General features: G+C 38.6%; 1 protein-coding gene across 1 annotated transcript in view; it reads left to right on the top strand.

Annotated features, from left to right (window-relative positions):
* The window catches only part of ACSS3 (acyl-CoA synthetase short chain family member 3), a 79,857-nt gene that overhangs the window by 33,319 nt on the left and 34,059 nt on the right, over positions 1-12,479 (top strand). Inside the window, exon 9 of the mRNA XM_029963501.1 lies at positions 10,848-10,999. Within this exon, the coding sequence (XP_029819361.1) occupies positions 10,848-10,999 (152 nt within the window). The remainder of the gene's footprint in view (positions 1-10,847; positions 11,000-12,479) is intronic.

Genomic DNA, 12,479 nt, shown 5'->3' with positions numbered 1-12,479 from the left:
ATATGATGTTTAAAGCAAAGCTCACATGCCTTAATGCTCCCAGCCAATGATTGGAGTAGCTAGAGAAAACTTAAACAAATGCTTATTCTTAATTTGAATCTCCATGTACCTTCTGTCCAGATAAATTTTCCTGTCTTGCTTACATTGTGTTGACTGTAAAAGCTTGCAATGAATGTGTTACTGAAATACATGATGCAGAGAATATCGACAGTGCAAATGTGGCAATAAAAATCAGGCATTTGTTTAAGTATTGCTTATGATTAGCTCTTTTTTGATGAGTTTCCAATGTATTGATCTGGTGGAACCCACTTGCTTCTGTGAATTTAAAACCAAATTACTGTGGAACTTCTGAAAAGCTTTTGAGTCGATGAGTGGCAGCTTGCTGCTTGTGGGAGCAATGCTTTGTTCTTAGTGCACATGAAAGTTCTGAAAGACATTAGGAAGCAAGATTTTTTTCTAGGACGGTCCAAATTAAAAGTAGTCAAGTAGTTTTTAAAAGAGAGAAGGTGTTTTTAAAAGCAATTGGGCAAAATACTAAGAAAACAACAAAAAAAAGAAAGGAAGAATTTAAGAGGAACAAGCAAGAGAGAGACTATGATAAACTCATGAGACAGATTCTTCTGCAGAAAGGATTCCTAGGTAATTAAATACACCTATATATGGAAGATGGAATGCAGGAATTTTACCTCAGTTCTTGGGTTCAAATACGTGCATTTGTTTAGATGGATAAAAATGTTCAGAAGAACAAGCGTTATATACTTGTGTTCTTGAACTTGCAAATAGCCCCAGATGCAGAGGTGGATTTGTGACATTTTGTAGGGCATGCGTGCATATCACACAGCTGTTTGTCTCAGAGGTCAGACATGTCAGATTCCTCCTCTGTGAGAACTCCTAAACGTCCACTAAATAATTTGGGGATTGATTTTAGTATCTTCAGTTGAGTCATGTAGGTTCTCAACTGCTTATGAAAAAAATTTTCTTTTTATTGATTATAAAAAGATTATTTTCTTATGAAGAAGAGAAACAGTCTGCATGCTCTTTTATGCATTATTGTGGGGGCAGAAGAGACCACTGCGAACAAGAGAAACCGGCTTTGGCTCCCAAAATGACTTTGCATACTGAGATATTCGGTGGTCTTTTTTCGCCTGCGCTTTCCTGAGGTGAAAGGGTGAGGAACAACAATTTGTGGGCTGCACTTCAATCCTAAGATACTCCATTTGTCTCTCTCCTAACTAGTGGTAACAATCTTTGCTGTTTCGTCTTTATACTATAAAAATATATATATTTCATACTTTATAGTATGAAAATCCCTGTGAAATCTTTAGAAGTTCAATATCCTTAAGTGAAAAATTCCTGTTACTTTTTTTGACCTTGTTTTGTTTTCTGTAGGGCTTAAAAGGATGTGTGGACATCACTGTAAGCTATATTTGAATACTAACATGCTGTCATTCAATCTTGCATCTACATTCTTAGCAACTTACATTGTTTGTAGAGGTAACCAGAGTTAATAAGTATGTTCAAGATTTATAAAACAGAAATATATTTCAGAAAAGCAATGTCTAATTTTTGGTGATCTTATAGTTGATGACTTTTTTTGGTGTTAGATAGTATAGATCAATATGTGAGATGAATTTTCTGGTATAAGTTCTCCACACCAGCCAGAACTGTCTGCTTTCTAACTTTGCTTGGATTTACTCAAGCAGAATAGATGTTCTGGGCAAACACAACACAGGGCTGCATCTTCTCATCTCAAGTGTTGTGTGGATCACTAACTGCAGTATATAATAGCTCTCTAGTTAGGGTCACTGCTGGTTTTGCAGCACATGAAATAGTAAACTGTCAACTGTTTTTACTAAAGACTTCATAGACCTAATTCTTATTTGGATGTGTAGGAGTGTGAGAAATCTCAGCATTGCTGCTAAGAGCTTGTCCTTGCAGTGTATGTCATACATGTGCATTACCATATGCAGATGGGTTCATAAAGGAAAGCCTACAGGCTATGTAAGTACACCTGTATGGATAGTAATCTCTGTTTTCCCCCTCATGTACGGCTGTTACTTATATTTCTAAGTGTATTTAGTAATTTGGAGTTTTCAGATGTTCTATCCATTAGTTAAAAAGTGTTGCTTTGAATTTTTAATATTTTAGAATCTTAGTTTATTAATAAGGTATTTTTTATGTTCCATTGCTATTTAATAAAGAAATTTTGGAGGCAGCAGACACATACCTATTCGTATTGAATGGACACTTAAAGTGTGAAATTTGGAAAAGAAAGATATTGAGCTCTTTTCTAGGCTGTTTTTATAAATTGCACAATTTACCTTATGTTGGATACTTTTTCAAACCCCATCTCCATTTTTATTTCATCTCCATATGCTGCATAGCAATTTTGAGAGCTTCAATGGCTTCAGAATCTCTACAAATAAATAAACAAAGAGCTCCAGTTATAAATGACTGTCACTAGAAAAATAGAAACAAAATAATAAAAAATATAGAAAGAAATAATTTTTATTATTTTTTAAGTTTAATTCTGTTACAAAAGAATTCCATTTTCTAGTTTGTCCGGAAAAACCCCAGTGATGTTCCAGTAAATTCCTATAGTTTTAAGGCTGGGGACCACTGTGGTTGAATTCCTTCATCTTCTGAATAAGAAAGAGCAGAAACTTCATCCAGTATCAGAAATGCCCATTTACGGACTCAAATATTGTATTAGCTTGCATATTAAATTACTATAGTCTAATTAATGCTTAAGGACCTAATAGATGTTAATTAGATTCTTCATTCTAAGGGGATTAACTCAGCAGCACCACACTAGTTAAGTAGAAGAGGAAAGCCGTGTGTGACAAATGGCAGGTATTTGGAGATAATAAAAAGACTATGATAGTTTATAGTGCCTGTTTTTGACCACTGATGATGTGCTAGGCCAGATTAAAACTGTTGTGTGAATCGTCAGAAGAGAATCACTGTAATAAAGAGGTTTTCATTCTAACAGGTGTAGGGAGTAAAGTGATGAGTCCTTCAGTGTTTTCTGTTACATAGTTGTCTTACAGTGAAGTTTTATCTCTGTATGAATGAATTGGGATCAACGTGATTATTGTCATTATAAAGGCAACTCTGAATTTACACTTGGTTTTGTAAACTAATAAGAGTAAAAATCCTATTTCTTTAATAGTGATGGTTAAAGAAAAATCAGAGTTAATATTTGGTTGACCTACGTCTGCTTTGTGATTTTTTTGCTCTTGGTGAGAACATTATTAAACAGAAGCATTACATTTCCCATTTTTCTTTCTCTGAGATGCCACCAGTTGAGGCTTCAGACATTGTTCATGACATCAATGTTATCTTTTTGAGGATTAAAAATGGAAAGAAAAGAAATGCGTCTGTACACACAGGAATAAAAATAATGTTTACAAAGAGAATAGTATATATTTTTTCTTCTGCTCAGAAGACTGTCTTAACAGTGAATATTCATAAATTTGTAGTCAGATTTCCTAAATGATTACCTAATGATGGGTTTTGGTTAGAGATTATCAGTATGCTGTTTAGCTGTGGGGAAAGAACACCTCCTCCCCTTTGCCTGCAGACAACCACTGTTGAATGTAAACTGTGCTGACTTCATATTCTCACGATTTAATATGGTTTGTTTATTTTTAAATTACTTAGGTGACAACTTGTTGTTTTAATAATTGCTATGGAAACTACATGCTTTCAGTTTTTACTTGCTCTTACACCATTGTCAGGAATGTGAAAACAGTGATGAAATCTTTTGAATACAGCAAGTATATTTTTGGGTTTGGTTTGTTTGGGTTTTTTTAAATAATCTATCCTGGGTTGTCTTTCTCCAAGACATGAGAAACTTCAGCTATATATAAGATACCTGAAGACTCACAACCCACTCTGGGTTACTCTTGCTAATAGGATTTCAACCTGCAAGCAACAGGGCAGCATGAAGAGAAAATCTAGCTACTCCTTGTGGTACTGTGATGTCAGAAAAAAGGCAGCATTGTAGTTCCAGTGTTTGGGACTTTGAACTGGAGTTAGGGTAAGGAAGAGGATACCCACACTTGTCAAGGAACTATGCATTAAGGACTTCATTTGACTGGTCTAGGAGAGAGAAGGAGCTATTGTCCCACACAAAGCTGTAGCAAGACATTGCTGTGCACCTGGAGTCTTCCTCTCAATGCTCACTGAGGTCCTGCTGTTGCAACAAATCTGCAGGGTGCATAACAACAGCAGCAGGTTTAAAATTACTCTCCTTTGGCACAATTCTTGGAGACATGCAGCCTTTCTTGCTGTTTTTCTAAGCCAGTATCATCAGCTTACAAAGCAAGCGCTGTCTCTGAAGTCTGGCAGTTTTGTGACCTTTCTGCCATCACTCATTCTCATTGTATTTTTGGAGAGAATTCAGTAGGATATGTCATTTCAAGTCCTTAGTGGAGGTTTGGCAGCAGGGTCACCAGCAGAAAGAGGAATGCCTCTATGAATGTATTCTTTTGAATGCTGGTATGTCAGGATTTTGTGTGGGCTTTGGCATCATCAGGTTTTACTGGCATTGAGTTCCATATGTAACATTTCCTATGCAGAGAAAATTTCCTTATAATTTTGAATTTAGCTTTAATTGAAGAACCCTTTGTTGTTAGGGGTCAGATGTGCTATTTCCAATGCATTGTTGGATATTTTATTATAGCTCTTCTTGTATGTCTTTTTCCTCAAGTAATCCATTCCGGTGCTTCTCACTTTCTCCATTACGAGAACTTTTCTATCCTCTTGATCATTCTTGCTGCCTATGAATCTTCTTTCATAATCATGTATGAAATCATAATCATCTGCACATTCTGCCTCAGGATGTCTGCTCAACTGTTTGACATCTCATAAATTACATGCTAAATCTAGGTACTTCCAGAAAGATGTTCCTATCTATTTGTCTATCTCAGAGTCTCTTGGTAGGTTATTAAAAGAAAGTCTTTTCTACATGAATCTTCCTTGCTGATACAAGAAGTGTGTGTTCCTACTTTTCTTTTTTAAATTAGGTGAGACAGATCACTCTCTTTCTGACTGCCCTATTCCTGTTTCTCATGCTTTCAGTTCCTGCCAACCACAGATATTATTGCCAAACTTTTAAAATCAATTTTCATCTCCAGTGTTGATGCAGATACTGAATAGCAATAGGTCTTGAACTGATCCCTGCAGAAATGCAGTGAAAGCATCTAATTTGTACATAGTCCTCAAATTGACTCAGCAGTATGTCAGCATACTGTGAATTCAGGTACCCTGTTTATATTGCTAACTTCAAAAAAAAAATCAAAATTGCGTGCGGTAGTAAGCATCTTGTGGCATCTTGCAGTACTTCTTAAAAGTTTTGTATAATAAATGAGAACTCTCTCTGACAATTTTATTTGTAGTTTTTTGGGGCTCTGAAATTTTTTGCACTGTCTCAGATTTAGTTTACTTATGTCAGTTTTTGTTTATGCATTTGCTAAACTGTGAACAGCTGCTGAGGCACCAGGGAACTTTTTCTGCGGAATTAGTAAGAATATTTTAAAGCTGGACCAGATTTTTTTTCCCTAAATGAATATCTTAAGTGTTGAATTAGTCTTTAGGTATTATTTCCTATCAGTTGTTAGGTGAATTTTCTGTTCCTCCTACTGTTTGTGTTTTATTTGGTTTTCTTCTAGATCCAAGACTGGTGACTCCAAACCTAAGCTACCGTAGCTTCATCATGGCTGGGCTTCGTGAACGAAGATTTGGGAAGGGCTTTACCGACGTTTGTTACAAGCGCGTTGGTGGCTAAAAAGGCCAATACGAGATAGGCATGTCCAGTTGCAAAAGGCACAGCAGAAAGACTCCTTAGATGGTATATTCTGCAAGGCACGATTCTTTCTGCATTGTCTTTCTTCTCGAGAGTGATCCTGCGTGCTTTCTCAAAAGCTTCAGCAGCGTTACAGATGTTGTGTCTCCAGACCTCCCGATTGGAGGCCAGAGTAGACCAGTTATGTTGATCAGTATGGCCAAGGCTGAGATGTTGTTTCAGGGAGTCCTTGCATCTTCTCTTCGGGGCTCCTCTCATGTGGCAGCCAGTGGCAAGTTCACCATAAAGCAAGATCTTAGGGAGGTGGTGGTCCTTCATCCTTGAGACGTGTCCTGCCCAGCACAGCTGTGTTCTCAGCAGCATGGCCTTAATACTTGTGATTGCTGCTTGTTCTAGAACAGATGTGCTAATTACCAGACATTCATTATCTGTTCTTATAACTCAGATATTTAAAAAAAAAAAAAAAAGAGATGAAAAAACAATACTAAAAGAATGGATTTGCTTTGAATTGTACTGCAGGACTCAGGATCCTTCAAGGTTTCAATTCCTAGAGGAGACATTTTCAACTGCCTGTCAAATTCACATCAATGGGTCTATCCTCAGCACCCTCCTGCTTTATCACATTTATCTGGAGAGGCAGTGCAAGGATGGTGGCTGTTAGGGTGTTTGGGCTCCAAGAAGGAAAGGGAAAATACGCCTGATGCCATTCAAGGCTGATAACTCAGTAGGAGGCTGTAGAAGAGCTGCTGTGTCTGAAGAGGCAGGAGCAGTGCTGAACACTGTCCAACCTACCATTGCAGCTGAGCAACTAGAAGGAATGTGGGAGAGGCAGGACTGGGAGACAGTGAGAGGATTAGGAAATACAACACCAGGATTCGTCTTCCATTTCTTCTCATAAGGTAATTGGTCACGTCTAACTGGGACAGACCCCTTGTCTAGACTGGCTGCCAGACTGAACAATCAGACCAAATCCATAATTTCATAAGGTCTGATGAAAACAACCTTCACAATGTTGCAATGAAGTAGGGCAATGGTAGAGTGAATAAGGCATCTTGCTAATGACCCAGAGGTAAACCAGAGCCTTACTTGTACTCTTGCTGAGAGCTGTTCTGTTTCATTCAGCTGTGTATTTGATCATTCAGGCTAAGAAATCAGCATGATACAAGGCATCTAAAATTTCAGTTGCTTCAACTGGAATATTTAAAGTAGCAAAACAAAGAAGTCTACAGAATTATTTAATTGTAAGCCAAATTATTCAGCACATACCAGACAATAACAGGACCATTAATGGCTTATTAGGGGAAGAACGCCATGCAGATTTCACACAGCTTCAGTTTTCTGTAACATAGGCAGACCCTCTGGGTTGGTCAGACAACCCACAGATTGTGGGGAATGTAATGATGGGTCTCAGTCTGGACAAGCATTAATCCCTTTTTTTTCTTCTGTAAGGATCTGCCCCTGATTCCATATATCAGTGATAGAACAAGAGGGCATAGCTTTAAATGAAAGAGGATAGGTTTAGATTAGGTATTAGGAAGAAATAATTTACTGTGAGGGTGGTGAAGTGCCAGCACAGATTGCCAAAGAAGTTGTGGGTACCCCATCCCTGGAAGTGTTCAAGGACAGGCTGGATGGGTCTTTGAGCAACCTGGTGTAGTGGAAGGTATCCCTGCCCAGGGCAAAGGGGTTGGAACTAGGTGATCTTTAAGGGCCCTTTCAACCAAAATCATTCTATGAGTCTACAATTCTGTTTCAGATTATTGCACTTAATAACTTTAGAGCTTATTTCTTATATTCTAGAATTTCAGCAAGACCAAAGGAAAAGAGAAAGCTATTTCTATAGCAGCATAGGAAACCTGTACCACAGGCAAGCAACCAGACAGGTCACATCTCAACACTGTCTGAGAACAGTGCCAGTGGTATTGCTGTAGCTTACTTATGACATAAATATCAACCTGTCAGAGTCCTGCATGCCTATCCATGCACTACTGAAGGTTTAGCTGCTTGTGTGGAAGATACTCTTTGGCTCAGGCTTGCTGGAAGTATGAGGCATAGGCATGTCTGTGACATAACTTGGGGAGGGATCAGGTGTGAAGTGAGACCTGGGAGGGAGTGGGTGTGCTCGGGGTCAGACATAGCCCTTTTATGGGCTCTGGATATTTCCATTTGTTTAGACTAACCAATTTCAGATTGCTCCACAGCTAGGTTTTTTGATGTCCAAGATGATTGATACTACTGCAATTACATAATTAGTTAATGAGAAGTTTGTGGAAATTTGGAATTTTTCAGAGTCTGAGACCATTTGTTTTAGTTATTACTGTTTAGTTATTACTGATTAAGGCTTGAACTCCTAAGCAGGTGGCTACAGATCTGCAGGTATAGTGAACGGTACAGGGAGAGGATGTCAACTTGAATGAATAGGTTCATGTACAAATACTGATGAACAAACAAAAGTTGTGATGAAGTTTGCTAGGGTGATGCCTCAAGATAGTTCCCAAAGAAAAATCTTTTCCAAGACTATGTGTTATCTGGCAGCATAAAGGTCATAACTCACTTTTTCAGCGAGCAAATGGCATTATGTTGCATTTCTGTTTGGTAATTTAGGATAGGCTATTTGCAAAAATTGGCATTGGTTATACTACTCTCTGCTACTTGGGCTGAGAACTGGGGTTTTTTGTTTATTTTTTCTCCATTCTCTCCATTTGTTTATTTTCTCACTGCTTGCTTCATCCTTTAAAAAACCACAAACCACCAACTTTTCAATTGTGCATTCTATTTTGTCTTGGTTTTTTAAATCTTTTGTGGTGAACATCTTTCAGAGCACACCTCTCACCAGCAGCAGTATCTCACCATAAAGCTGCAAAACCTAGGTATCTAACATAGACCATCCTATGTTCTTTGAATCTGATTAATGATTCATTGGGGCTCTTGCCAGGCACTGGCATGCAGAGCAAGCCTGGGGAAGACAGCAGTGGGGAGTGCAGATGGAAGAGAGGGAAAAGAATGAATTCATGTGAGCCTGCATCACAGTCAGCATGCTGCCTATTGGAATGGGGCAACTAACTTGATTAGTGTGTGTTTTCATAAAGACATTTACTGTGCTATGTAATCACTGAATTTTGTAAATTCTTTGAAGATATTCAAATGCCTCTCTTCCTTTTGCATCTTGGTAAAATCAAAAATATTAATTAGAGTTTTATATGCTGGTTTTTTCCACTGGACCAATTAATCTGTCTATTCCAAATTTGCATTTCCACAAGGATGGTGAAGGCATGAATTTGTCTTGTCACTAGTGAACTGCTGAAAGGATGATGACATTTCAGTAGTGAAACTTTCTCTGTGTTTGTGACTTCTTACATAAAACATTGACAAAACTGTGTTTGCAGTATGAAAAGTGTATGTCTGTGCTGGTTTAAAGGTAAACCAGCAAGGGAGATGAACCCAAGTCAAGAGATTATAAGTCAGAGTAACAATTTAATAAAAACAATACAATAAATACAATTACATAGACAGACAATTGGTTTTAACCCACAAAACCCAGATATATAACCCAGCACCCTGGGGCATGAACAGAGTGGTGTTTGTTGGGCTGCCCTCCCCATGCTGAGCCCCATGTGGTCCCTCTGAGTCCAAAAGTAAAAGGAGAGGGAAACCCTGTTGGTGAGAGTGCTGTTGCAGTCTGGTTGAGGGTGGTGATCACAGTCTGGTTGGGAGTGCTCTTGCAGTCTGGTTGAGAGTGGTGGTCACAGTCCAGTCCAAGTTCCGGTCCTTCTCTGGATCCCACGAAAATTAGAAGTCCCAAGATCCCAAGATTATATATCCTCAGGTTCAGGCAGGAATGCCCAGTACCTCCCTCAGGGTGGGGAGTTCCACAATGGGTGTGAGGACAGGAGCATCCTCCTATCTCACAGGCCTCTTAACACCCAGTTTATAGCCTGAGGTGTCAGGCCTGCTCTGGGCAGATGGTGTAAATGGTCTATTGATAACAGTTTCTGGGAAATGGCATGGAAGGGTATAGAATACACAGTTTTGGGTTACACCCACACAGTGATGAGCTGGTCCCAGCTGTTCTAACTAGGACAGTCTCTCTTGACTTGCATATTCTGTCAAAGTCCATCTTCTAAGTGCGGCCTTTCTAGTGAAAAGGTTATGGTGATACCTGTAGAGCTAAAACTCATTCTACATTAACATCATCTTTTAATAATTTCAGAGGATGTATGGAGCAGTTCATGCACTGCACTAACTACATACAGTAAGATTGTGACTATATAATTCTGTACTGACAGCTTTTCATATTTTCAGCACCACAGAAAAGTGTTCTTGATTATTTTTTTATTAGGATTACTTACCGTGGAACAATTTTCATAAATTATTACTTCATTTTACGGTTCTCTTGACTATGCCATTTAGCTCAAGACAATATTTAGTTAAAAAAAAAACCACAAATAACCCCAAACCATACCACAGTTTAGTAGCACACTAAAACAGAAAAGGGCTCTTCAGCATCTCTCCAGGCTTCACGTGGGCTAGCAGCACAAAGGTTCCAAGAAGCCAGTTGTAAGCAGCTAAATGGGAATTTTTCCAAATTTGAGAGAAATTTCTAGTAAAAAAAAAGCTACCTGTGCATGGGAATATAGCTGCAGTACCAGAGTGTCCAGAGACTCCTTGTTCAAAGGGTGGGTGTTTTCCAGACTGCTTCTCAGTCAGGATATATGTAGATGGCTCCCTCTGCTGCCAGTGCAATAACAGTTCTTTGTGTCTGTCTTTTAATTTGCATGTCCATTTGTCCTAATTTTCTAAGCAACTGGTATATGCTGTGTTGTGTTCATGTAAGAGATTGTGCCCAAACCTTGTGAATTTAATTCTACAAGTGAATACATTCACAGTGTTATTATTTTTAACAAAGCCTTCTTCAAAGTCTTACTTGATATTAGTTCTGTTGCTGTGCTGCCACTACTGTTACGTGTTCAAGCCTTGAACTGTCAAGGAATTATGATGTATTTTTATTCTGTGACATTTTAAATTATTCTCTCCATAGGGGAAGCCTGTGGGAACGCCAGATGCTGGTGCCTATTTCCGTGTGCTAGCAGAGCATGAAGTAGCTGCCTTCTTTACTTCACCAACTGCAATTAGAGCAATCCGTCAGCAGGACCCTGAGGCAACCTTGGGAAAGCAGTACTCTCTGAAAAGGTGAACTAAGGATACACTGGAAGCAGTTTCTTCCAGAAATAAGCTGGATGAACTAAGAATAATGGACTATCTGCTTACCTCTGTAGAGCAGCATTTTAATATATTCTTGAAAATTTAGGTGTACATTTATTTGCTTATAAATTTATATTGATAGTCAGAGGAGATGAAAGCTGTTAAAATATCTATGACTCTAACATAAAGAGCTTTTACTGAGTTAGGATTTCTCATCCATCCTAAATTTTACTCCACTGTGTTTATACCCTGTAATACAGTATTAGATTATGTGATCCGGTACTGTTTTCCCACATAACTTCTCATTTTGTTGAGTGCACAGGATCTTTAGTATTTGTTTAATCAGAAACTAGTCAATGTTTTGGTTGTCCTCCCCATAACTTTGTTATTTTTTATGATTATGTGCTCCAAAGACTGAGCTATTTGCTATCTTGTACTGGTTTTAAGGTGTTTATCAGTATACTATCAGCATGCTTCAAAATCATGACTGAATTCATCCTCACAAATCCCCTGTGAGATGAGAGAGTGGTATTATCTGTATTTTGCACATGGGAAGCTGAGGCACAGAGAGATTAAGGTCAAAGTCTTCTGTTAGTTTTGAATATCCAGTCTGAGCCACTGAACCTACTCATGTTTCAGAGTTCTTAGCATCATATGGTTAAAATGTGTTATTAGCATTATGTTAATAAGATGCTTGTCACAGTGACTTGGATCTGGGTGTGTTTAGTACTTCTACAGACCAAGTTTCTATATCTTATGGTAAACATTCTAAAAATGGAAAATATGTGGATTTGGGCCATATCTAATCTTGAAGTTCAATAAATTGCTCAGCATCAAATAGACTGTGTCAGACTGTATAGGCAGTATTTAGTCACAAGAACATCTATTATTGCCCCTGTCCAAAGAGAAGGGGAAGATGCAAAGCCATGTAGTTTCATTAGACCTCCACATTCTTAATTGCTCAGGAAAGTTTATGATTAGTATTGCTTAAAAGACTGCGGAGAAAAAGACTCAGGCCAATTTAGTGTATAAGATAAAGAGAGCAGGTCCTTTAATGAGTCCGTAGGCGTAGAGGAATACATTCCACGTGAGCGTGCTCAGACAGTGGTTCTGTGATTTTATAATAAGGTCCATCCAATCCCAGGTCTATCCACCCCCAGTTCTGACCCCTGACACGCCCCTTCGGGAATTGGGTCTGGGGGCATTTGGGACCCCTTCTTCCTCATCTTCATCTTCTTCACAGCATGTACAGTCCTTGGAGTTCCTCCAAAGTTCTGGGCTTGAAGGTCGCTGTGTCTGTGTGATATCTTCTGGTCCGGGCCTTAAGGTGTTTTTCTACAATTCTACCTTGAAAAGAAGACTAAACATGCTAACGGAATTTTAGAGGGATTGATGTGAAATGGGGTAGTAGGGTTGGGTATGTGTAAACATTATGGTGCAGGGTAAGGAATATAATACAGCTACATTA

The sequence above is a fragment of the Manacus vitellinus genome, unplaced genomic scaffold (assembly GCF_001715985.3).
Source record: "Manacus vitellinus isolate BGI_N305 unplaced genomic scaffold, ASM171598v3 scaffold_5_pilon, whole genome shotgun sequence".
NCBI classification, from domain to species: domain Eukaryota; kingdom Metazoa; phylum Chordata; class Aves; order Passeriformes; family Pipridae; genus Manacus; species Manacus vitellinus.
The sequence above is the reverse complement of the archived record's forward strand: the minus strand, read 5'-3'. Positions and strand labels throughout refer to the sequence as shown.